General features: G+C 39.5%; 1 protein-coding gene across 3 annotated transcripts in view; it reads left to right on the forward strand.

Moving 5' to 3' along the window:
- Positions 1–2,627: 2,627 nt before the first annotated feature.
- Positions 2,628–24,593, forward strand: part of MYLK3 (myosin light chain kinase 3) — a 42,402-nt gene continuing 20,436 nt past the window's right edge. The window contains exons 1-4 of one of the 3 annotated variants that reach the window (XM_065663595.1): positions 2,628–2,697; positions 3,427–3,483; positions 5,054–5,194; positions 8,344–8,447. In XM_065663595.1, the coding sequence (XP_065519667.1) occupies positions 8,439–8,447 (9 nt within the window). In that variant the 5' untranslated portion in view covers positions 2,628–2,697; positions 3,427–3,483; positions 5,054–5,194; positions 8,344–8,438. Of the gene's footprint in view, positions 2,698–3,426; positions 3,484–5,053; positions 5,195–8,343; positions 8,448–9,676; positions 9,811–21,392; positions 22,027–24,593 lie in introns of those variants that run through there. The other 2 variants (XM_065663593.1, XM_065663592.1) reach the window with 2 other exon arrangements.

The following is a 24,593-nucleotide window of genomic DNA, read 5'->3' on the forward strand; positions in this document are numbered from 1 at the left end:
AGTTTATTTTTTCTTAGAACATCACTTATAGCATGGAAGCTTAAATCCTGCTAAGGTGTTACTGGCTATCTAAGCTAAAAGTAGGTAGTAGTAGTAGTAGTAGTTGTGTGGGGTGTTAGCTCTTGAGCTGTGAAAATTGGTAGAGATGAATATTGTGTCAAGACCAAAGAACTCTGAACTTTCAGTTGGCACTTTAATAAAAAATGGTTTAGGAAACTCTTCTTCACCTTCCCTGAAGTCCCATAATGTAAGTTTTCTTTGATGAAATTTTACCAGCATTTCTAAGTTTCCTGTTACTTTAATACTGTTATAGTTGATTAAAAAAAAAAGCTGAAAATGGGGCAAGATATTAGGGAATACTTCACAGATTATCATCACCCTGTGGTTGGCCAGCAGGGTATACAGAGAGGAAGACTGGAATTAAGATGCTTGCTTCAAATATCAGGTCCCAAAGTAGGTGTTTGGGTTGGTTTGACTTAATGTTTTTTATTTCTTAGTTTTTTTTAGTGCTTTTTTTAGGGTGGAACAGTGATTCATGTAGGCTACTTAGCAGCACTGTATCTGTTCTTTGTATCTTGGACTGTATTATCAAGGATGCTTAGTATCTTACTGCCTAACAGGACATGGTGCTTGACTTTTGTTCTTGAGCTTATTGATAACCTTTCAGGTATTGATAAACTGTAATTAAATAGTGTAACCAGAAAGCTGACTTAAGCCACTTCTTAGCTTAAGTCTTTTTTTAATTGCTGTTCTCTAGAATATGGTTTCTCTGCATGCATGGACATGTGTAGGTATTGGTGTCCAATATTGTATCTCTGGGTGTATCTAAAAAGTGTGTTTGGCTTAGAAGTGTGCGTTTCAAGCAAGTCTCATAATAGCCTAATACTTCCAGTTTTTATGTTTTCATCTTGGAATGGTCTTGGGGAGCAGGAATAAGATTCCTTTTACAGAAAAATTGACCTTGAAGATGTCCTTCAGCTGTTAGTGGGTGCTTGGTCTGTAGGAGCAGGTCTACATGTAGCAGGTGTTGGGCCCTGAGTACCAACTGTTTCACTCTACAGATTCCCTGTTGTGCCTAACTTCTTGTTAAAGAAGATACAGCAGAGCAAATTTTAACAACTTTAACCAGTGCTTTCAGGTGAGTCTATAAAATGATTTATCCCTTAAAGTATTAACAATGTCATTAGTGTTTTGTAGTTGACTTTCTAGTTTTTTATTTCACTGTGGATTCTGGCAAACAAACCTCTAGTGAATCTAACCGTAGCATTTCAAGTTTTTTCTGTCCCTTTATATATTTGCCTATATAATTGCTTTTATATATTTGCCTTTTTGGAGGTTGCCACCTAGATAGCAGTGAGATAGGACACCCCCCTCTCTTGTTTAGGTTGTCATTTTCAAAACTTACTGGTAGTTACAGAATTTGAACAGTCTGGCAGCCCTGAAGTTGTATCTGATTAAGCAGTTTTTCTGTTGAGATGAGGATGATCAAATTTGCTGCCTTATGTCTAATCAGGCACTGCAGAAATACACTACATGATTTCAGTAGATACTGTGAATTCATAATGAACTGAAAGTATCTGTAAAACAATGTAATAGTGTTGGGTTTGTTTGGGGTTTTTTTTCCTGCTCTTACTTAAAAAAAAGTTGTTCATAGCTGCTGGCTGTTGATTGGCATGTACAATCTAAATAAAAAGCAAGAAAATGTATTAGGCATAAAGCAGTGGAAACTGATAAATCTGTGGGTTTGGGTTTTTTTGTTTGTTTGTTTTCCCAGAAACAAACCTAAACCTGCTTTCACTGAACTTATTTAATTTCAAGCTCATGAATTTTCGGTGTCATCATGCAGCATATCCCCCCGCAAAGAGTCAGGTACCCCTCCCTCATTTTCTCCCCATCCCCTATAAACTGCTTTTCTTGCACATAGAACCTGAACTCCATTTCAAACACAGCTGTCTTCAATTGTATCGTAAGTATTAATAAATACTATATTTAATCCTGGACTGTGTTGAAGACCATAAAATGGTGTTAAGAACAGTGAGTGCAAACATTGACAGTCTGGCAGTTTTTCAAGGCTCAGTGCTTTTTGTTTTGTCTCAGAATAAACAGCTTTTGAGCTGTATTGAAAATAGCTTGCTAAAAAAGAGAAAAAACTTCAGCTTGAGATCAAAGTTGCTTTATTTGGAGAAGTTGTGGAGCAGAGTGTGTGTGTGTGCGTTTGTAAATGCGCATGTGAGCACATGTAACAATGAGATGCATGGCTGAAGTCTATGTAGGTGGTCTGGACCCCAGGTCCTCATCCTCAGCAGCCGGATGTAGTGTTTCATCTAAGGTCACTGAACTAGCTGGAGCAGGAGGTGAGCCAGGAGTTCTGGTTTTCAGTAAAATGAATAAATGAGACTGCATGCTACACTGATTTTACTGGCATTGCACGGTAGTTTGTAATGTATTTGAAAGTAATGTTTGTTTATGGAGTTTACTTCTTTGACAAATAAATTAATCCTGATGTATTAAAGGACAATTTTGTGTAAGTAAAAGGATACATTTCATTAACAGCATAATTCATGAATCTTTAGATGTAAATATGTCCTGAGAGGTGCACTAAGTACTAAACCTATCTCATGAAATTACAGAATGTCCTGAAGGTAGCACAGGTTTTCTCTTAGAACACCAGACAGAAGTCAAAGAAAAGGCATGAATGTAAGAAACTCTTGAATGGCTCTTTATTTTGCCTGAGACTGTCAGCTGGGGGACTGCATTAAAACTAAGAAATGTTGATTTGTGACCTCCAATGAAAGAAGTTAGAAATGCAAGGCTCAATTTTTGTAAGTTCATTAGGGAACCTTTGTTACTGTAGAATGAGGGTTAAGATATAATTGCTTTTTACATTAGCTTTCTGAAACAGTGGAGGATAATGATTACTTCCTGTTATTTTGAAAAAGTAACAAATCTCTGTTCTTGAAGACAGAGCGATTCCAAAGAATGAATGTTGCGGTTTAAGCCCAGCAGTAACTCCCACTCTTCTTCCTCCCCTTCTACTCCCTCTCGGTGGGACGGGGAGGAGAATGGAAGGAATGTAAATCCGACAAATTAAGAACAGTCCAGAAACTAAAGTACAATACAAAACTACTACTACTACCACTAATAATAATGATAAGGGAAATAACGGGGGGGGGGGGGGAGGAGAATATAAAACTAAAAGGGGCAAGGGAAAAAAATAACCCAGCCCAAAAAAACCAATAAACACTAGTGATGCACAATACAATTCCTCAGTATCCACCAACTGATACCTAGCCCGATGGCAGCAGCAATCTGGGCTTTCTGGGTAACTCCTGCCAGTTTATATACTGTGCATGACGTGCTGTGCTGTGTTACGGAATACCGCTTTGGATAGTTTGGGTCAGGTGTCCTGTCTCTGCTTCCTCCCAGCTTTGTGTGCCCCTCCTCACTGACAGAGCATGAGAGACTGAAATGTCTTTGATCAGGGTAAGTACTACTGAGCAATAACTAAAGCATTGGTGTGTTATCAGTGTTATTCTCATACTACAGCTGAAACAGAGCACTGCAGCAGCTACTAGGAAGGAGAAAAATAACTGTTAAAGCTGAACCCTGTTACAGCTGAACCCAGCTGAACAATGAACAATAGAGTAAATTATGAAGTGCTTGAGACATTGAGTTATGTCAAGTCTTGTCCAAGTCTGATTCAGAGCCAGATGCTGTAGTTTTACCTTTCAATTCCATTGAAAAAGAAGAAACTCAAGTCATGCAGTTCTCATTATTAGCCAGTGTTTTAGCTTCAGTGGAGTTTCATTATATAGCAAAGGGAGGAAGGTAATTGCAGCTCACTGCAGATGTGGGGACAAGGCAGGATGGACCAAGTTAGGAATGGTGAGGAGATTAAGAAGAAAAGTTAGACTTTCGATAGAGAATGGAGAAGGGTATAACAATGAGAATTAAAGATGAGTGTGTTAAGGCTGTTTGGAGAGAGAAATGGAGACCTCCTGTAGAATATTGTGATGGTGAAGTCAATGCACGTGTGTCAGATTACTGAGCATGTGAGAAGGAGCAAAGCAATTCAGAGAATGACGGAGAGGTGAATAGAGGGGTGCTGAATTTGTGGGAGGATACTGCTACTCAAGCTGTTCTCAGAGTTGAGCCTTTTGTTTTTACCAAAAACTTAGGTAGTTTGAGAAACAAATTCTCCAGAGGCTAGATTCTTTTTTTCCTCTGTTGTATAGGCTTCCCCATCTGTATCCTTAGTTGTGAGTTTACTGGGCTTTTCTTGTGGGAAACATTCAGATGCAATGTGTAAGATAAACAAGATCCCCCTCCACTACTGGGAGAGGGACTGAGAGTGTTAATCCTTGTTCTTCAGAGCTAATTGAAAATAAGGAAACATTTTGTAAGGAAGGTTTTTGAGGACTGGAATGAATCTAGTTAGTGAACACTGATTTAAAAAGAAAAAAATAAAACGAGCAATCCAGACTGCCAGAGTTAAAATACATCTAAAATACTTAACCTCTGAATTTCAAATTCAAATGTAAAGTAATCCTGTAAATCTGTTTTCTGTGTGTATGTTCATTGGACATACAATTTTGGTGCAGCATTTGTATTTTAGGGGGCTTTCTCACAAAGATTATGTCTTCTCAAGTTAATAGACCATTGAAAGAGAGCTTATAATGACCAACTATGCTTTGTGGTTGCCTCAGCCTGGGCAAGAAGGTATGAGTTAGTTCTTTATTAAAAATACAGAATGGTGAGCGTGCAAAGTAGGAACTTTATATAAATCTGTCATCCAATGCAAATGACAGCCTGCCTATCACATCTTCTGGGAAAGATGCTTGATCTGATCTCACAGCTGTAGGTTTCTGATGGGTGAGTGGAGGAATGATGTAAAATTCTTCTGTTTTCTGCTTTGTTGGGTTTTTTTGCAGAAGGTTACCTCTCCATGTTAAAAAATAGGCTGTTGAATAGTAAATCTGTTACAAAATATGCTTTGTAAAAGAGAATATGGCAAAACTAGAATTTATCTTTTTGTTGTTCATTCCTTCACTAGTGGGGACCAGAAGGGTGACTGCCTTACATCCTGAAGTTGCTGCTTTCTACAGGCTACCTGTGTAGCAAAGCTCTGAGCTATACAAAAGTAAAAGAAAGTGAAAAAAAGAAAAGTAAACTGGACCTCATCCTTACAGAGAAGGTTTGAGTCTGTTCTCCTTTGGACCTTTTTTATGACCATCAAAGCCAGGTTTGCTATGTAAGGTGGTATGCTTTGAATGCATACCATGTTACAAAAATCCTCTACCCATGCTTGCCAAGAGACAAAGCAGATACTGAGTTACTGTCACTCTCTTAATTTGTTTTTATGGTGGCTGTAACTATTTTTGAAGTGTTCGCTATGCAAGCTGCCTTTTTAGTGACTTTGTTCAGCTGCAGATATACCCACCAGCTTTGGCAGCTGGAACAAGAGCAGAATAATGAAAGAATGAAAATCTGCTGACAGTTGTGTTTGAGCTTTGCAGGCAGGATTCATTCTAGTGCAGATCTTTGTGGGCTAATGAAGTTAATGCAGAGCTTTAGATACTATTCTTTTAAACAACAGCAGCCTGCCTGAAGCTGCTAGAGTTTTCCTTCTGAAACAGTGGTAATGAATGCTGCAGATTTAAAAATGGAATATAATTTGAGGTATCTAGCCTTGAGGATGAGTTCTTGTGTAAATGGGATTTAAAACCTAGACTGAATATTAATGAGGTGGGGGGGGGGGGAAGCTTTCAGACCTGGCCTTTAATACTAATCCATTGTGAGTGGAGCAGCTCTAGAAATGCGCTGATACCGGCACAGGGACAACCAGTAATTGACTGCTCCTAGAAATGCCTCATCAGTCAAAGTCTTCACAGACTCCTGAATACTGATCAGATACAGAAAGGGACTTGAGCATTTCTGGTATCAGTACCCTGCCTGCTGATTCTGTGTGCATTTCCTTGGAACACTACTGTATGCTGGCATTCAGTTCTAGCTTGTTGCATGGATGGAAGCATAATGAAAGGGTAAGTTATCGGTAGAATTTGGAAATCCCTTTTCAAAGAGAACTGTGAATCTTCAGTTAGATGTTTTGGGCATAGTCATGAGTTAAACTGGGTGACATCAGTGTTACTAGCTCCCTGTCCCTGATTACTGGTGACAAAAGGATCTAAAATACTTAAGTAATTTATTAACTTTTAAGTGTGTTTGAGAGTAATGTGCCAGGGGACTAAAGCTTCTCCTTACTTATTCTCAGGAATGTTAATTCTCTGTATTAACAATTTCAGCTAAGGAATGTTGTTTAGATTATAAATTCTCTAAAAATGAAATGTACTTGTGGAGTGCACCTCCTGTCAATTCACAGAGGCTAATGCTGGGGGATGAGAGAGGTCACCCCAAGAATGCTGAGCCCCTTCATTTTGCTCTGTATTTAGTGCAAAGACTTGACATATCTGTCAATAGCAGGCTGGGGCAGCTAGTAATAACAGCTAGCCTCTTAATATTACCTTTTTCCTTTTCTTGGTCTTTGAATGAGCTGATCTAGCTGTCAAACACCTCTTTTGGTTTGAAGGAGGAGTTTTGGAGTTTAAGCATAGCAGATTCAAAGAGTTGCTCTAAAAACTGAAGTAGTAACCTTGATCTTCACATAATTTGTTGGATGTTAGCTTTCATGATTTTTGGAAAACCTTTGCATTTACTTTGTAAGAAAATAATGTCCTGTGACATCTGCAAAGCCTGTACTGGATACCTCTACTCAAAAGGAGCACTTTCATTGCCTCTAGCTCTCAGTATTTTAGGGCAAGACACCAAACTCTATTTTGACTTGTATGTAAAATCAAATAGGCTTTTCCTTGGTACTGAAGAAAATGTAGTCCCATGTCCATTGCCTGTTTTCTATCCACAGCAATACATTTAACTTTCTAGAAAGGAAACTATTTCCTTGTTGTGGATTGGATGTTATATAGTTGCTCCTGATCTGTTGCTTTTAATACTGTTCTGAAAACACAGTCCAGAATGGGCATTGTAAGATATGAAATGAAAGTGGGGCAGAGAAAAGCTCCAATTTTATTTTTCTCTGCAGCTAAAATGGAGGAAAAGCAAAGTCAGTGAAGCTCATAATAATTATATTCTTAGTACTAATTAATAAAAATACTGCAGGAAGGTGTTGTCTTACACTGCAGTCCTGTATTTAGATCTGATAATGGAAGGCTGCAGGCCAATCGTTGCTTGTTCTGGAGTGCTTGCCAAATTTCCTAAAGGATTCTCTTTGTCATACAAGCTTTCCCCTGTAGCATGGTGCTTCCATGACGTACATGCCTCTGCGGCCACACTGAGTAATAGGGTCTCTGTATTAAACCTGGAGTAACAACATAAATTATTTGCGCTATTGGAGTAAGACAGAAATGTATTAAAAATACCCAGACTCAGGGAGGGCAAAAAAGTATCTCCTGACTCATTTGTTAAGCACTATACCTTTTGAACAGGAGTAGTATTTGTTGTTTTCATAGGATCTTGACTAGGGTTCTCTAATTCATACAATCAGTTACACGTTAATAAAAGCTTATGGCTGAGGTCAAGAGCTTGATGCCCATGTGGATAGTCTCCTCACCAAGTGAGAGTGGCTGGATAGTGTTCCTTGTGCAAATGCCAGGAATACTGTTGGAGCTGCTGCCAGAAAGCATCCAGGTGTTTTACCCTGTCCAGGCAAAATGGCTCAGCAGCAGTCTCCTTGCTTAATGCCTAGGAGACACCAGTTTTCCTGCACCATTCTATGGAGCTAGCTGATGCTTCTTAAAATTTTTGGGACAGTTTGACCTAGAATTTATGGACTGGGTTTACCTTTTAAAAGAGGGAATAGTAATAATAGATTGTAAGGCTCTGAAAATGTTCTGTGAGCTAGGGAGAGTTTAACTCATTTACAGTTGAAAAGCCAAGGCACAGAGATGGGGTCAGAAATTAGGCAGCTGAGACTGGCCTCACATTTGTGGAGGTCTACATGTAATGTCTTGGGCAGCTTCAGGTGACCTGTGTCCCTTTATCAGGATATTAGACTATTAACCTCTTGGTAAAGCTCTCACCTCTATGAGCTACCATCAAATCCCCCTGTACCACAGGCCACCTCTAGTCTTATCAGTTGTTTGGTGAATGGCCTGAAAAACATTCCATGCTAGGCAGTAGAAAATACCTGAAGCACAGCAAGCGTGGCCATCTCCTCCCTGGCTTTTGCCCTGTAAGAGGTTCTCATTCAGCTTAACTCACTGGTTTTGTACGTACTCATATTGTTTTGTTTGGTTGGTTTTTTTTAACAGCATATTAGTTAACTTGCAGAACAAACCCAAGTGGAAACGAAGCACTCATTTTCACTGTGAGAGGGCTAGCCAGATCTATACCCACACCTCTGGACCTGACTGTCTTAGATCATAATGATAAAGGTACTGTACCTTACCTCCATTGCTCCCTTGATTATTTTAGGGGAGAGTGTGCACTCATCCTGTGGTGAAACATGCTTTTGCTTTTGCTTTTGATTTATACAGTGAAGACATGGCCCATGCTTAGCCCACATACTGCTGTCTGAGGTGCTTGTCCATCTGCTCAGAGGCCTCTGGTCCATAGTGAGTGGCTGTCATTTTGTATACCCACACGTGATGTGATTCATGTTAATGTTAGATCAGTTGTAGCTAGTAATCAAACAGGGCTAATTCTACTGCAGCTTGTTGCCAAGTGGGAAAGGAATGCACAGCACAGATGAAAAACTGTTTTGCATCTACGTCTCCAGAACTTGGTTTCCTTCTTAGATCATCCAACATCTTGGTATCTGTTGTCTTTGTATATTTGTACTCCACTGACATGATCATTCAGGTAAGAACTCAGAGATGGTATGTATTTTACACAGGGCAAAATAAAAAGGAATTTATCCGTTGAGGACCAAATGTATTAGGAGGGACATTTACATGCATTATGTTTGCTTAGTAAGTAGAAAAAAAATTACTAGATTCTCAGTGTAGGCATATTTGTGAATCCCTGGATGGACTTTGTAGGAGACTTGTGTGAAGACTTCTGTTTGATTGAAAGGTATTTTACAAACTGAAGTAAATGGCTCAGTGTGTGTAGCATAATGGTAGAAACAGTGCTTCAAAGTGTAAATGGGTATGTAACTTCTGGTGGGGGATGAATGTCCTTTTTTGTTCATTCTTTTGGTCCCTCTGTTCCTATGCTGAAGAAATTGGAAATAAAAGAAATGAATAATAATCGTGTTAAGGCAAACATCGTGCAGCAGTAGTCAGTGTCACTGAAAAAAAGAACAGTTGAATGACAGTCTTGTCAGTGCTTGGCTGAAGCAAACATGCTGTCCTTGAGTTACAGCTAAAGCAAAGTTAAACTGAACAAAAATAAGCAAAGGAACAGAAATGCAAAGAAGGGACTCTTAGTGACTCAAGAGGCTTGGCTGTCGTCTCCCATTGTTTCCATACCTTACAGTAGCTGTTATCACTAGTTCAGGAAGTGAGCTGCTGGGATCCAGATAGAGCTTAGTACTGCTGATAAGAAAGTGAAATTATTGAAATGCCTGGTGCAGTGTTAGATAAGATGAAATGCCTGGTTTATCACACAAGCAGAATTCTAGCAAGATCCAGGGAGGCTGTGCAGCTTTACTCAGTAAAAGGCTGCAGGGTACCTGGGTGACCACTGTACAAGCCAAACAGGATGGGAACTTTATATCAAGAATCTTCCCTGCACAGGTCCCTTCGTTTGAGCATGGGAGGATTTTGCGTTTCTGATTACATAAAGAGGTTTACGGTAAGGAACTCTGTAGTGTTTTGTTGTGAGCCTAGTTAGGAAGTAAAAACTTTCTAGATGGCACAGTATTGTTTTCTGTGACTTTTGAAAAGAGCTACGTGTGTCTGACATTCTTGGCCAGGTTGAGTGGTCTCTTGGCTTGCAAAGCACCTGCCGATGTCAGAGATGTTTCTGAAATGATAAGTGAAGGCTTTGCCTTTGTAAAGAAATTTATATTTTGTGAGAGCCTTGGCACATTAAAACTTCTAAGTGGTGTATTTGTAGCATAGGATGCCAGACTGTAATTTGAATTATGTGGAGGTTGATTCTCACAGCTTTTTACTTTAGTTGTCATATGTCTGAGAGCTTTAAGAAAATGAACTGTTGGGCTGAGTTGATTTAATAAGGAGCCAAATTCTGCATAAGGCATTTGATTTGTGGTAAAAGCAGTGCAATTGACTAGAGCAGTGGGCACTCAGCACCTGAAATGTGTGCTCTTGGCTAAGAATTAAAGTTGTGAGATTAGAACCCCATTGTGCAAGGGTCTGAAGAAACAGAATGAAAGAGAATGAGTCTGAAGGCTTAACCACAGATCAACAGACCACAAACTGTGTAAGAGGAGAGAGGCATAGAGATGTCACTGGTGGAACAGGAATAGGAATCTACTTTTCTACTACTGTAAACTATCCATCAAACCACACTGTGTTGTAAACATGCATTTGGAGTTAAGTTTCGGTTGCTACAGTGGTAGGAAGTCTGGGGAAATGCAATTTTTCTTTGGTTTGTTTGCATTTGCCTACCTCTTGAATTGCTGAAACGACAGAAACAGAAAATGGACTTAATCAATCTTAAAAAGAATGTCATGTGGATATAATAGTATTCAAGTAATGAAAAAAAAAGCTGTAGGAATTGTATTTTAAATGAGAACGGATCAGATTGTCATTTTAAGACCATTCTCTTTGAAAATTTTGAATAAAGTATTTCCATATGTATTTTCTTCAACAATAGTGTACTCATCTTTGTCCTTTAAAGAGCTAGTGGAGTAGATGAACTAAACCAATAGTAATAAACCCAATTCTGGCCCAGTTGAAGAAAAGGACAAAATTTCTACTAATTTCAAGAAGCTGGATAATGTTCCAAAGCCTTAAATTCATCTAATGTCATGTCATGTACTGGATTTAAATATAGCCAAGAGTATAACATTATTTTTTTGTTATAATTTATCACATAAGAAACAGAATGGCTCAGAAGACTAGCAACATTTCATACTCTTGTGGCCACATGATTTATTGTCAATTTATGGCAGCATAGCAGAAAAACACTTTGGTCTATTAATTTTAATATACTACTAAACTGTTGTTTGTGCTGAACAGATGATGTGTTTAAATTGTTGATGTTCAGGTTTTTGTTAAAGATACTAAAGCCTGAAATAGGCTTTTTTTTTTTCTCTTTTGCTTTTTGCTGGAGGAGTGCAAATGAAGGATATTTCAAGAAGGACTACAGAAGGTAGCTTTAGCAAATGAGCCAGTTGGGGTTTTTTTTCCATTTTGTTGTTGTTTTTTTTTTTCCCTAGTTATGTCTCAGTTATCTGCTTACATGGTATTCTATGGCTTGGCTTTGTGAGATCAGTTAGTATTTTGTAGTAATATGAAGGCTATAATGAGATTCAGAGCATCTTGTTTCTCTGTAATTGATCTGCTGGGTGACTGAGTAATCCTTTTGTACTCATTGCTTCAATTTCCCTTTCTGTAAAACTAGTGATAATGCTACTTCTCTTCTGACAACACTTTAAGGTCACCCACAGGTAAAAGCTATCTTAGATTCAGTTTGATTTGTTGGCTTTCTTAGTCCTCAGTGTGCTAAGAATCAAAAATTACTTCATTTTGGATGTCTTGCATTGGATTGTGTCACTCTGGCTGGTTTGCCACACCTGTTATGTTTATATCTTGGAAAATCATTCTTTGTTTTGTTCATAAAGTTAGCACTGAAATTCATGGAACATTATAAAAGGAATGATGCTTTTGCAGGGTAAGACCAGTAGAGAAACATGTAATGATAAATAGTGTCTTGGACCTTGTGTGCAGTTCTTACTACAATTGATGAGAATTGGTCTAATCTGTATGTTTAATATTAACCCTACTGAAAGCTCCCTTCTTCCACGTGGAATGGGAGCCTGTAAGGTGGGTTTGAGCCTATTCCAGCAGGAGCTGAGGATTATATACACTTCCAATGTCAGTGGTTGCAGTGTGGAACGTGTTGTTTGCATGTTGACCACAGTCTCTTTCCGGTATAGTACTTGATGATCTGGTTGCTTGTACTCATGTAAGTGGCTAGCTCAGCTGATCCTGGTGTTATGGGAGGACTCCTAACAGTAGGCAGCTCTGTAAACAGTGGCCTGAGTGTTTTCACAAGTCGCTTGGAAGTTTGTTACTGTTCAGATGGTCTGTGAAGGGCATAGTTCATACCTGTAGCAGATGAGGTATTTCTGACAGATGAGGTATTTTGTGGTTTTCATATTAATTGGACTCTTTGTTAGGAGAGGCAGTGATAGGAGTGTTCTAACATGTGCCTGAAGACCAGGTTGCCTGTATTTCCTTCAAGCTTTTCCTTCCCATGAGCTGAACAGCTTTGGCATTTACCTGGAGATTCACCCCTGTACTCAGCAGACAGATCTGGGATCCCAGGCTCTGGGGCAGGCTGCATACTGCAGGGGCCCAAACTGCCATCTATGGGTCCAGAGCCTTGGCAGGCTGAGAGCAGGCTACTCCGGAGAGCGAGCAGAAAGGCAGACAATCTGAACAATAAAAAAATAGATCAATGGAATTAGTAAGCCATTTTAAGGGATTGGGAATTTTAATAAAATTCAGGGCTGGAAAATTTCTGGGCATCTCGATTGTTAATATTGTCTTCCCAGGCTTTGTGGGAACTCAAGAGAAAGATGTCGTATGCAGTGCTTTAAATTTTGCACGACTGTATAGTGGTTTGTGGTCTACATATATTCTGCTGAGTATCCTTTCAGACAGTTCATATCCCAGAAACTAGAACAGTAAACTATATATAGTCTCTGACATTACAAACAGGTTTGTTTACACCTTCACCCTGGGCTGAGTTGTGACAGCAAGAGCTAGCAGGTCTTCCTGCTGTTGTCTTTATATTTGTGTCTCTCCTTTCACTCTCATTTGTGTGCTCATTTTAGTTTCAGGTTTGAGCAGTACATGTGCTTTCTGGCTCATCAAACTTACTTACGTATGCCTCTGACTTAGGTCCTGAATGCTTATTTTCAGGGACTTGATTCCAGCACTCTCATTGCATGCTGAGTGGCATTGTCTAGGGCTGGGCAGAATATAAAATAAATGCCCCTTTTGTATAAATAGCTTTGTTCTGGATATTTTCTTGGTAGGTTCCTGTTCCCAGTTCCATCTGAAGTCCCCCAGAAGCCTGGTGTGGGGAGCTTCAGCTTCAGGGTCCTGGTTAATTCTCAGCACCACTTTACAGAATTGGTACAGCTTGAATTGCTTTTTCCTTGGCCTCTCTTGCTGTAAAAAGAACAGTTTGCTACAGATTTGATCATGGACTGACCTTGTTCCTGGGTTTGTTTTGTACAAAATTATCAGTTTTAGGGCCTGAAAACATTGGTGCAAGTTGCCAAATGGCTGTCTGGGTCATCCTGTTCTGTGAGGAAGTTCTTACTGTGGCTGTCAGTGATTGTCTTGGTAAGCCAGGTAGAAAGCTGCCATTCGCTGCTGAGGGGCATTGAACTTTTTTCAGTGCACTTTTCAATGGGTGATGGCCAATGCAGAATTTCATCAGATCTTTTCTTCACTAGATTCATTTTAGAGAAACTTGCAAAGTTTTCCCACTTCTGCTTTTGTGGCTGAACAAGAGCCAAGGAGCTCTTTATTCCCCCATTTTCGTGGACTGTATGTGGATATTCTTGCCAGGTGTATTTTGCTTACCTCTGCAGAATATTTCTGTGGTCTTTTCCAGCATTCAGCCCAGCGTTTTAACTACTCTCCTAATTTCTCACGTTCAGAAGATCTTGATGTACGTGTGGCTGGCACTGTCTAACTACTCTTCAGTGACAAAATACTGCTGATTATCACCTGATATGAAATCCAAACCATATATATCCTGGCTCTTTTATCAACAGTATTATTTCCTTGCTTTTCTCTGAGTGATTTTTGCTTTACGATGCCAGGACTTGGTGCTGGGTTTTTTCAATCTAGTGCTGATCATCAGTGTATCTGGGTTTATACTACAGCTGTCTCTACAGTGCATCTGGAGATTAATTTATCACTCATCTAATAGCAGAAATGCAAAATTGATGGTTTTGTATTTTTAATTCTGGAGCTTTTTCTGCGTGCAGAGAGCCTTCAGTATGGTTGTTTAAAATTAACACTCTGGAGTCTTTTGGCTGTTGATTTAGGGTAGCAAGGTGGTTCAGAAGCAAAGCTTCCTGAGTTCTGATAGAAGCTCTGCAGAGAAGCACTAGGAGGTACTTACTGTTCTGTGAGTGGAAATGGCTGCACCAAACATCCTCTGGATTTCTATTTTTAATAGAGATTCGTACTAAGATTGCAATTTCAGATGGAAAAAAAAGGATCACTGTGCTTAGTCATACCACTGGGGTCCTAATACAAGGCTTCTAATTCACACCCAACTGTTCTTAAACTATCTGCTTTAGAGAGATAAACTTTTAAAAGTGCCTTCTCATTCCTTGTTGTGGAAAGCTTTGTGCCTGGTTTTAGCTGCTTTCTGCAATTCCACTGGCATGTGGTAAAATTTTCTTTTAGGCAAGCTTTTCTGCAAATGGCGTTCTTTTTTTTTTTTTTTTTTCAGTGCCTGCATCTTTCTTCCAACTTGATGAAAACCATTATAAATTTAGCTGGAGCTGTTTTGCACGTCTGAAGTGGATGCAGTTTTTTGACAGACATTTAAACATTCACCTAAAGAAGTGCAAGCAACTTCTCTCAGTATTTGATTACTGAGAAGAGATTTCAAAACCAGCAGCTCTTATACACATACTCTTTTACTCTGAATCCTTTCCAAAGCAGAGTTTGTGTTGAGACTAAGCCTGAATGGTTGAAGTTATTCCTGTGTTTGTGAATGACGTCAAAGCAAAATGTCAGAGATCTAAATCAGCAGGTGAACATAGCACATAACAGGCTTTATTGTAGGACAGATGACTATTTACTTGATCTAGAATTTCCTTAATATAATGTTCTGGTTATTAGTGGGGAATAGCAATGTCAAAGAGTATTCTTACTTAACAATGTTTTTTTGTTTTTATTTGTTGTGGTCCTGCAAAGACTGTTACTAGTGAGGAACAGCGAGCACAGTACTTGGTATTTGTTGTGCTGCAACGACAACTGTGCTGAAAACATGAGGGGACAATAAAAACCAATAGCTGAGAGTCCAGCTTGCACAAGGCCTGAAATGATGGCAGTGACTGATTTTGCAATTAGAAAGGTTTCCAAGAGTGTGTGTGAGTAGCTGGAGGCTGCTGCTCATTTGACTGTCTGTGAATGTTTCCTTAATTCCAGTGCCATGATTTGAGTTGCTTGTATGTTTTACCTTTCAAACACTTGAATCAATGTAGTGCAAAATTGTACTGAAAGTGATCATATTTCAGTCCGTGACTGGGAAGGGCAGAAGGGTAGCTGGAGGAATGGTGTTACTGCCTTGTAACTTTGGAAACATAAGTGGAGGAGCAAATTAAAAAGCCAAATATATTTTTACAGCAGTTGTTATTCAGGGTATTTAGAATGGTGAAACTGGAAACAATGGTTACAAATGTACATGTTAGTACAGCTCTGCATGCTCTTTTTTGTGGTGATTTTTCAAACTTGAAGCTGAAAAGATTTTCTGAAGCAGGAAGGGAACAAGACAGCACAAAGCACAGAGCACTTTGGTATTTTCGTCTTCTCAAACGAAAGCATGTTGCTGGCACAGGAGAGCCTTTTCTGAAGGGTTTGGTTTGAAGCCAGTCCTGTTTCAAGTCAGCAAGAACAATTGCGCTAGTTCCAATGTGTTTTGTAGCAAACTCTGGATTGTGTAAAGTTCTGGATTTTTCTGAAAAGTAGCCTTTTTAGAAATATCCCTTCCTTCTGCAACAGATCTGTATATATTTCTACTGAGAGGCCTGTTGCGTCACTTCAGTGACAAGAATTTGATTTTACTGGTTTCATTCCTATTGGCATTGCAACACAGCCAAGGCTACTCTTCTACATTATGGCAGATGCCAACTGACTTACAGTTCCTTCTACCTGAGCAAACTGCCACAAGAGCTTTTGGCAGGTGTAAAAGGTGCCTTAGTGTTCTCTGCTGAGCATCTTGTAAATGAGGAGCTGGAGCTTCTTGAATGCAAGGGTAGCTTTTGTGGCTGACTGTTGAAATCAGGAGGCTTTACAAGGAGCTTACTGCATTAGTTGTAAGATCACTGAATTTCAGGGAAAGCAGAGTGAACAAAATGATTTTTCAGTTTCCAGAGGAGTCTTTGTTGGAGGCTGTGGAGGAGTGGGAGGGTGCTTGGGTTAAAAACGAAAAAGAAATAAAAATTGAAAGAGTTGAGATTAAGAAGCTGTCTCAATACTTTCAATGTAGTTTCTGTGATAGACTTGGGTGGAGTGACAGGCAGCAGGTGCTCTCTTGGCCTCCTGAGAGGCAAAGTAACCTGGAGGAAGGACTTAAAGGTTCTCGTTAAGCCTTGTAGACAAATGGTAAACAGTATTATCTAGAAATCTCATCGCTTTGATGTAAATGAAATGTCACAATTGATCTGTTCAGCTATCTGCTGTCAGCTGCTTGACAGGGATACAATACTACACATGATCTCAAATTCATTAACCTGTCCTTAGCTCATTGCCACCGCCTGGGAGCATTATCCTTAGAATCAGCTGTTTGGAAAAGAATAAAACAGAAGGGGAGGAAGAAGTCAGGACTTGCAGGGGTGTTTCGTAACTTACTGGGTTGAAGTTTTTTGTAACTAAATGCACAGAAAAAGGGGGAGAAAAAGTTTATATAGTGATTGTTAAGATTGAGATGATCTGATCCTACAGTAATGTTGTGCTGTGTAAGGTAGGCAATATTGAAATGCATCATGCCAGGGTCAGTTGGGGAAACTGAGAGTGCCTTATAGACCCTTTTTCTGTGCAGGTAAGTTTCAACCAAGGTGGAAATGAATGATGTGTTAAACGTCAGGTTCTCGTCCTTCTAAAGCAGGCATAGGCCAGTTCCTAGTAAGATCTGATCTCAGCAGGAGACCGACTGTTGGACTGGATAGACTTACCAGACTGCATGGCATATCTTGCCCTTGGAAGTTACTCCTCTAAATTAGAGCCAATATCCATTTCAGTGTTCGCCATTTCTCATTGGAATGGTTCTGTAGCTGCACCATTACTCTGTGGACATGATTTATTACCTTTTCTGTGTCTAGGAATCATGCTGTTCATGAGAAATTACTCGGTAGTGTAGGGCTTAATTTTTCAAAAGTTTAGGTACCCCAAAGAAGTCTAGTTACTCTTTAATTTGCTGGGGGAAAACTAAAAAGCTCATGTTAATGAGCTGCAGCAACTAGTAGATTTCCAGTGTAACCTGAAAAGTTTGATAGCTGTTTTCTAAATACTTAAAAGATACTTTTTGGCTGAGTAGTGTCCAGCAGGTGCAGCCAGATCATTTTGAGCTTATCTGCTGTTTGTTTTTTTTCCTTTGTGTAAACTCCTGGTGTTTTACCACATGAAATTCTTCATCTTCTTAGAACTTTGTGCATTGCAGTGACTTCAAAGTTCTCCCAAAGCCCTCAAGTTTTCTGTTAAGGTTCGGGTTTGTTTAGGCCATATGAAAGGTTATTTTTTCACTTACATACCTATTTTTTAACCTCTGTGACATTTCTTGGTTAGTACCTCAGTACATGCTGTAGATTTTTTTTTTCTTTTTACTTTTTTATTCACCCCAAATCTTTGTTTTTTTCCTTCCTTTGGGTCAGAGGTAGGAAGGAGGGATCAGAACTGAACTGCCATATCATTGATTCCATGTGTTGCATGTGAATTTTTCTCTTGTTTTCTGACATCTCTCTTTTGTGACTGCAAGAGTATGAATGGGATTGAAGCCAAAGAAGAATAAACTCTCATTTCCCTCTTGAGAATAGAAGTCTCTTTGGCATCACTGGTGCAAGGTCACTTGTAGTTCTGGTTCTCCAGGGTTTGTGTTCCTTTTCTCTGGCACTCCTGGGATATGTGATACCTTGGAGATTTTAAAGGTATCCAAGAAGTTAATTGCAGTTCATCTCTTCTTGGAATGGAGGCAGTTGCCTACACGCTCCAGATCAAGGTGCTTGGGTTTTTTGTTACCGGAAAGAAACAAGCAGAAATCCATAGGAGACCAATTAGCATCAGAAACTTTAAATTACATCCAGACTATGATGAAGTCTTATGGATCACCAGTTTGTTTTGCCAGTGATAACACAGGGTGACTGAGCATGGCTCTGCAATCTGCAGAGCTCCTGCAAGATTCACTGGTATTTGTAGGTCATACAACACTTCAAGTTCTTCAGAAGTGGTTTCAGGAATGCTGAAGATGAAGCAACATGTGTTTTGCAATTTGTAACTACAAAATGTCGTCATAAGCAATAGCTCCTGACAAAAAAAAAAAAGTGAATGTAATAGGCTATTGCTTTTGCTACTGCATTTCTTGTGACGTCTAAGGGTGGTTATACTATGATCTGTAATACACAGTCAAGCAATTAAGGAATTTTTCTGCTATTTTTTTGGTAAGCATTGAAAGGCTTGAGACTGTCGATGGAACTGAATGCTCTCTTCAGACTTCTCAGGCAAGATGCAAACTTTGGGCACCAGATTGATGTTCTGAACAAAAATTGCCTTCTATTGTCATTCAAAGCAAAAAGAAGAAAAGATTTTTTCCAGTACTGGAGCATATTATCATCCTGAAGGCAAACAATCAGCTCGATCTGTTGGAGCTGTTTTTTCATTGTGTGTTTGCCAGCAGTTCTACAGGGAAGAGAGAGGAGGCGGGAATTAGAAGAAAAAAGAAAAAGTGACCTTAACAACTGTGTGACAGATGTTTAAAACTTCCTACTATGGGCCAAATAAGGCCTCTTTCTTTATCCCTCATTGCACCCATAATTTTGCAGTTGCTCATGCATGCACAGTATCATGTGAGTAGTGTTACAAGTTGAACGGCTGTATCTGAGCAGGAGGCAGTCTGGGCTGTATCTTCCCTATATGTGCATCAGACACACCAGCAAGGAATATTTGCTGCATGTATCAAGAATTCTTCATAGTGCATTATCTTACACATCTCAGTGTACTGTGTGAAGAGGTATTAGGTGGTGAAAACCATTCCATGTAGCTGAAATACACTGCGCATGTGGCCAAGTCTGAAGGAGGAGGAGATGGACTGTGCCCTTAAGCTGCAGTCACAATACAGATTCAGAGAGTCCCCTTTGTTCTGTTTTGGTTGTTTGGGCTTTTTTACATAGCTATAGCATTTACCATTAGAGTCCATGGTATGTGAGTAGGACTAAATCATCAGTTAACATGAATTACACACTGGTGAATAACAGTGGGGCAACATTAATGCTTCTTGCTCTCAATTGTTAAATGACTAAGAAGCTGGTTCCAGATTTCCAAAGACTCCCATTTGCCCACAAATACACACAGAGGTCACTTGTTCACTTCTATTATACTTGCATTGTTTCACAACCATGCAGGCTGCGCCTGTAATAGCACACTGGTGGTGGCAACTGAAGTTCCAAGTATGCAACTGCAGATGACTTTGTTTGGCTAGGTTTCCTTATTGAAATATTTGCTGCAAGTTGTCTGACTTTAACTACAACAGTCTAATGAATCTGCCTTCTTTTTGTCCTAAGAGGGCAACATTCAGCTGGTACTCTTGATTTAATAAAAATGTTGGCTGTTTTATTTATCATTAGGCATGTTTGTAGACTTGAAATCATTAATTACTTAAAGGCATTTGGCCAAAACCTGATTATTTAAATGTATTAGTAGCAGCGCAAATTTTTCATTGCCAATGTCCTGTACTTTCAAGATAGAGCTGTATATTTTACTGCATTGTATGCTGATTATTGAAATAAGATTATATGGGATATCATAACACTTATGCCCTACTATCACAGACCACTGTGAAAAAAACAGTGACTTTAAAACATTTTTTGATCAGGGAGCTGACTCCTACCAGCTTTCACAAGCTGAATTCTTTTCTAAAGTCATTGCTTGGTATTCAACCTCTCCCTTCAAGGTGATGAACAGTCCAAGTCTCAAAGATTTTGCTATTCTGGAAAGCCAGTTACTGGCCTCTAAATGTCACAGAAGTTAGTTACACTTATTTGTTGGCCTTGGTAGACATAAAAACATTACTTTTTTTTTTTTTTAGTTGTAGAGCTAAAAAACCCTTGTCTTACAGAAGAGGCAAGAATTTAACTTCTTGAGAGGGTAATTTTAATAATGCTACTGCTCTGCAGTGTGTAGAGGTAGGATTTTAATTTCTAGAAAATCCTATTTCATACCACAAGTTCATTCCAAGAGCTGCACTTTCTTCTCATACGTCTGTTCTAAAAATGAAGACGGGATTGGAGGCAAAGGGATGTTCTGTATCTCAAAGCCCATGGTTTTGATATGGTATGTTCTGTTGCACCAAGACTGCTGCAGCAGGATTTTCCCAGTGCTTTCCCTGCCTTGTTCCACATTCATACAGCAGTGAAAAGGGGAACTAGACACTGGCGTGTCTGGGATGGGACAGATTGCTTTATCTCTTAATGCCACAGTTCATCCCCTTTGGAAGTGTCTGTCATTCTGTTTCATGGATGCGTTCATTAATGGTTTTGAAGCAATCAGAGCTGGGGCAGACAAGGCAGTGCAAGTGACTACCTTTCTGTTCTGTAGTGACTGACTAATTTCTGTAGCAGACATGCTGTGATTCAGAAGTGAAAGCAACTGAGTAACAAAATCCTTTAATATTTATGATAAAATAATTTTGTGGCTGGTAGTTGGACTAATTCTGCTGTGCCTTCATGAAGATTTTTTTTACTCTGTTAATTTTTGTAGGTTGGGAGAAATATTTAATTTTAGACGTTTCAGTTGACAAAGACGTACTGGTGTTAGATACGTATTTCAGATCCTTGTCATTGTACTCTATTTTTAAATTCAAGTGCCAGCCAGCCTAAAGAGCACACTCTGTGTCTGTCCTGGGTCCTCTGCATTCGTGCTGCAAAGCTGAATTCTAACAAGCCTTAGCACAAGGTCACCAGATTTACTTTTATATTTTTCCTATTTAATGACAAGAAACACTCTAGCAAGTTGTTTTCACTATCATAGAACTAAAACAGGTCGTAAAAACAATCCTATCCCTCCAGAGGTCTGCTCAGGCATTGGCAGTTGTTAGATGCTTGCCTATCAACAGCCTCTCAAGAAAGAATTTTAAATGGTTTTGTGACGTCAAGGAGGCCCAAGAAAATACACCCTGGTGCCAGATTACCTCCATCTTTGCAAGCATGCGGTAAGAAACAGATAACACAGAAATAAATCTTTAGTGCAGTACCTATCTCATGATACGCTCTAGCGACTCTAGTAAGTGAGGATGTCTGGTGTAGGAATAGCTAAAGAAGATGAACTTTCAGATCTTCGTTTTCTAATTCATGGTTAATGAAAAGCCAGCCTAATCTATCTGACATCCTGCTGTCTGGACAAAATGTCTGCGGGTAGCTCGGACCTTGCAGAAGGAAATGCCCTGACAAAGTTACAGCCTACAAAAGTGAACAATTTAAGTTTGATGGACAAAAAACTGAACCTCTTGAATGAAAAGATGGACAAACTGTTGCATTTTCATGAAGATCTGACAGGCAAACTGCAGCGAATTAACAAAGGCATTGATGATGTAGAAAAAGGCATTAACAAGCTAACAGTGTCCCCAGCACCTCCTGATGAGACAGATGCAGTGAAAATAGGCCTAAAAGTATCGGACAGTACTCACCAGACTGACATCCAGAGCGTATGCTCAGAAGTGTTGAAATTGGTGAAGGCTGCCCAGCTAGATGCCTCGAAGCATAAGGAGAGGCTGGCAAAAATAGAGAAAAGGGTTGATACACTGGATAAAGTTATTACGTTTGTAGAAGAAGTATTAAAAAATTCTAAAGTAGTGGATTTTATTCTCAAAGGCACTGTGCCCTGGAAGAAGGGGAGTCTGCTGGAAATCCTTGTTGAGGTTGGTTTTGTTTTGCTGTTCTTCACATTTCTCTTTGTGGTGTAGCAGGTCTTTAGGCTCTCCTGCTGCCTGCTTGCATAACATATAGTTCAGGTTTTCCTTTCGGTATCCTGTTACAGAGTACTACTATGACCTGTGAATTGCAAGGCTCTGAAGGCAGAGATGAAGGCTCAAAGCATGCTTTGATGTCCGGGGTTCCCAAAATGCTCCAGGCAATCATTTAACAAGTATGAGGAGTAGATTGTTACTGTAAAGGGAAATTTAGCTTCTACCAGTGATTGAAGATCATCAATGTCATTCAAATTAGTGACTGAATTGAAGCCTTAGTGAGAAGTATAAGTAACATACCGGAAACATCTTTTGTTGGAATAAGCTATTTGCTTGATTGATCATGAGTTCTGAACATAACACCAGTTACTAAAACCTATGCTGACTTATGGTCGTATTACAGAGCTGATTTATATGTCCGTGGACGTCAAAGTTGTCTTTAGCTACATCTTCATGATGAAACTTTATCAACTCCATTGACATTGTTCGCTTCTCAAATCAAATAGTTCTTGTGTTTGCAAATTCCTAGACATCAGTTCCTGAAAGTTTCTTAATTATCAAGGACAGTGAGAGAGGAACAGGCAAGACTGGTACGTAGTTGATACGGTGTTTTGGAATCGATTAACATAGCTTTTAAAAGTTACAGACTTCTGGAGTTAGATTTAGCTAATGGGAGTTTTCAGTTTTCACTATGGCTTGTATCCTGCAGGAGGAAGAAGGTGAGAGGAAACTGCAAGAGTTAGAATAGGTTTGTTCATTCCAAGAATCTCCTTGTATGCAGAGGTGTGATTGGAGTAAGGAGAACTTGGCTTAAATGGAAATGTCCATTTGTATCTTAATCCAAGTATTTTTCACCAAAAATGTAAAATGTTTTGGTGGAAGATACACGTAAACTTTTACAAGAATAGGGCAATGCTAGACGCTGGCAAATCTTTTCAGGTTTTGAGTGCTGCTTTCCTTGTCTCCTTTTTTAAGGGACAGAGACTGACAAGTGAATTAGACTGTTACGAGACAAAAGAATTTACAGAGTTTCAATTATTGTTGAGAACTATAAATCATACATTAGGTATCTATCTTAAATCTGGATAGCGATGATAGATTCTACTTGCAGTTCAATTTCAGTTCTACACGTTTTTGAAGACCTGAAAAATTTTGGTATATTTTGGTTAAAGCTGCATTGTTACAAGTCTCTGCCTGGAAACAGAGAGCCCTTTGCAGGGTTTACACCTTCAGCTGAGCTGCCAGTGCGCAGTGTGGCCAGGTGAAGAGGAGCGTAAAGATGACAAACTAATTTTGTTTCCAGACTGCCAGTTTCTAAGTTAAAAGACCACTAAGAAGGGATGTAAATGGAGGTGGCGTGAGGGATACTAGAGGAATGTTTCACATAGACCTCTAGCATACTGTCAGGATTAGTTGTCAACCTAGCACTGCCTCTTCATCTGTGTTTGCAAAAAAGGAGGCTGAAGGAGGTCAGACATTCATCTGGGTTTTATGGACAGGGGGATAGAGAGCCATAGGTGAAATGACCTGCTGTTGGTGACCTGATAGGCTAAGATGGGCTGGAGGTCTGTGTCCCAGGCTCTTACCACTGCCTCAACAGTAGAACAGGCAATGTGCATTGGACAAGTGGAGAGTTTTATGGCTAACTCGTTTTGTAATATAAATTACTACTTATATTTCCTTTTTTCCTTTTTCTCCTTTTTTTGTTTCTGGTCACGAACAGTTTCTGAAATTGGAAAATACGATCAGTTATAAGATCTTAAGATATGTCAGGCTGCTGAGTGATCTTTGAACTAGGCTTGAATTAATAAGTTAGTATATGTATGTGACCGAGCTGGAGTAATGTGGAGCAGAGCATGGGTGAATTTAAAAACAAATCAGCTTGCACCAAGCCATGTGCTAACTTTGGTCAGGCTTTTGCAGCCTGTTCTGTGATAGCAATATAGACAAGGTCCAAAGAGCTCCACAGTTGCATGGGGGTTGCACATAAACAGAATCTGCTACCTGCTTGTTTGTGTGTTCCAACTTTTGCTGTTTTATAACAGTGGGCTGCTTGTCACGGACTTGGCTTCATGCAGTGTTACCCAGTATGGGGATGGGAACGGAGAGGTCATGTTTTCATTGTTGGGTGAAGCTGTTTGTTGATGGTATGACAGCATTCCAGGGATGCCATGGGAATGCTTATGGAAGTTTTGTGAGGTTGGAGTCAAATTGATGAAAGACTGTGCGTTGAGCTCACAGGATCCAAACCTCTAACTTTTGACTTAAAAACCGAACAGATGGAAAAAACCCACCAGCATTAGGCGTCCAGTTATCCAAGGCTTTTTTTGCATGTAGGATTCTGCAAGAATAATGTTCCCCCTGGTTATTGTTGCAGGTTTGCTTAGAGCTGTAATAAAAATGGTAATGATTTTTTTACTGCTTTTCGGGTGTTCTGTTTTCTGGGAAGGGGAGATTGGGGGGCTCCGTGGGATCTATGTGATTGAAGCATCAGATGCTAAAGCACTTTTACTAACGAA

This window comes from Lathamus discolor, chromosome Z (genome assembly GCF_037157495.1).
Source record: "Lathamus discolor isolate bLatDis1 chromosome Z, bLatDis1.hap1, whole genome shotgun sequence".
Lineage (NCBI taxonomy): Eukaryota > Metazoa > Chordata > Aves > Psittaciformes > Psittacidae > Lathamus > Lathamus discolor.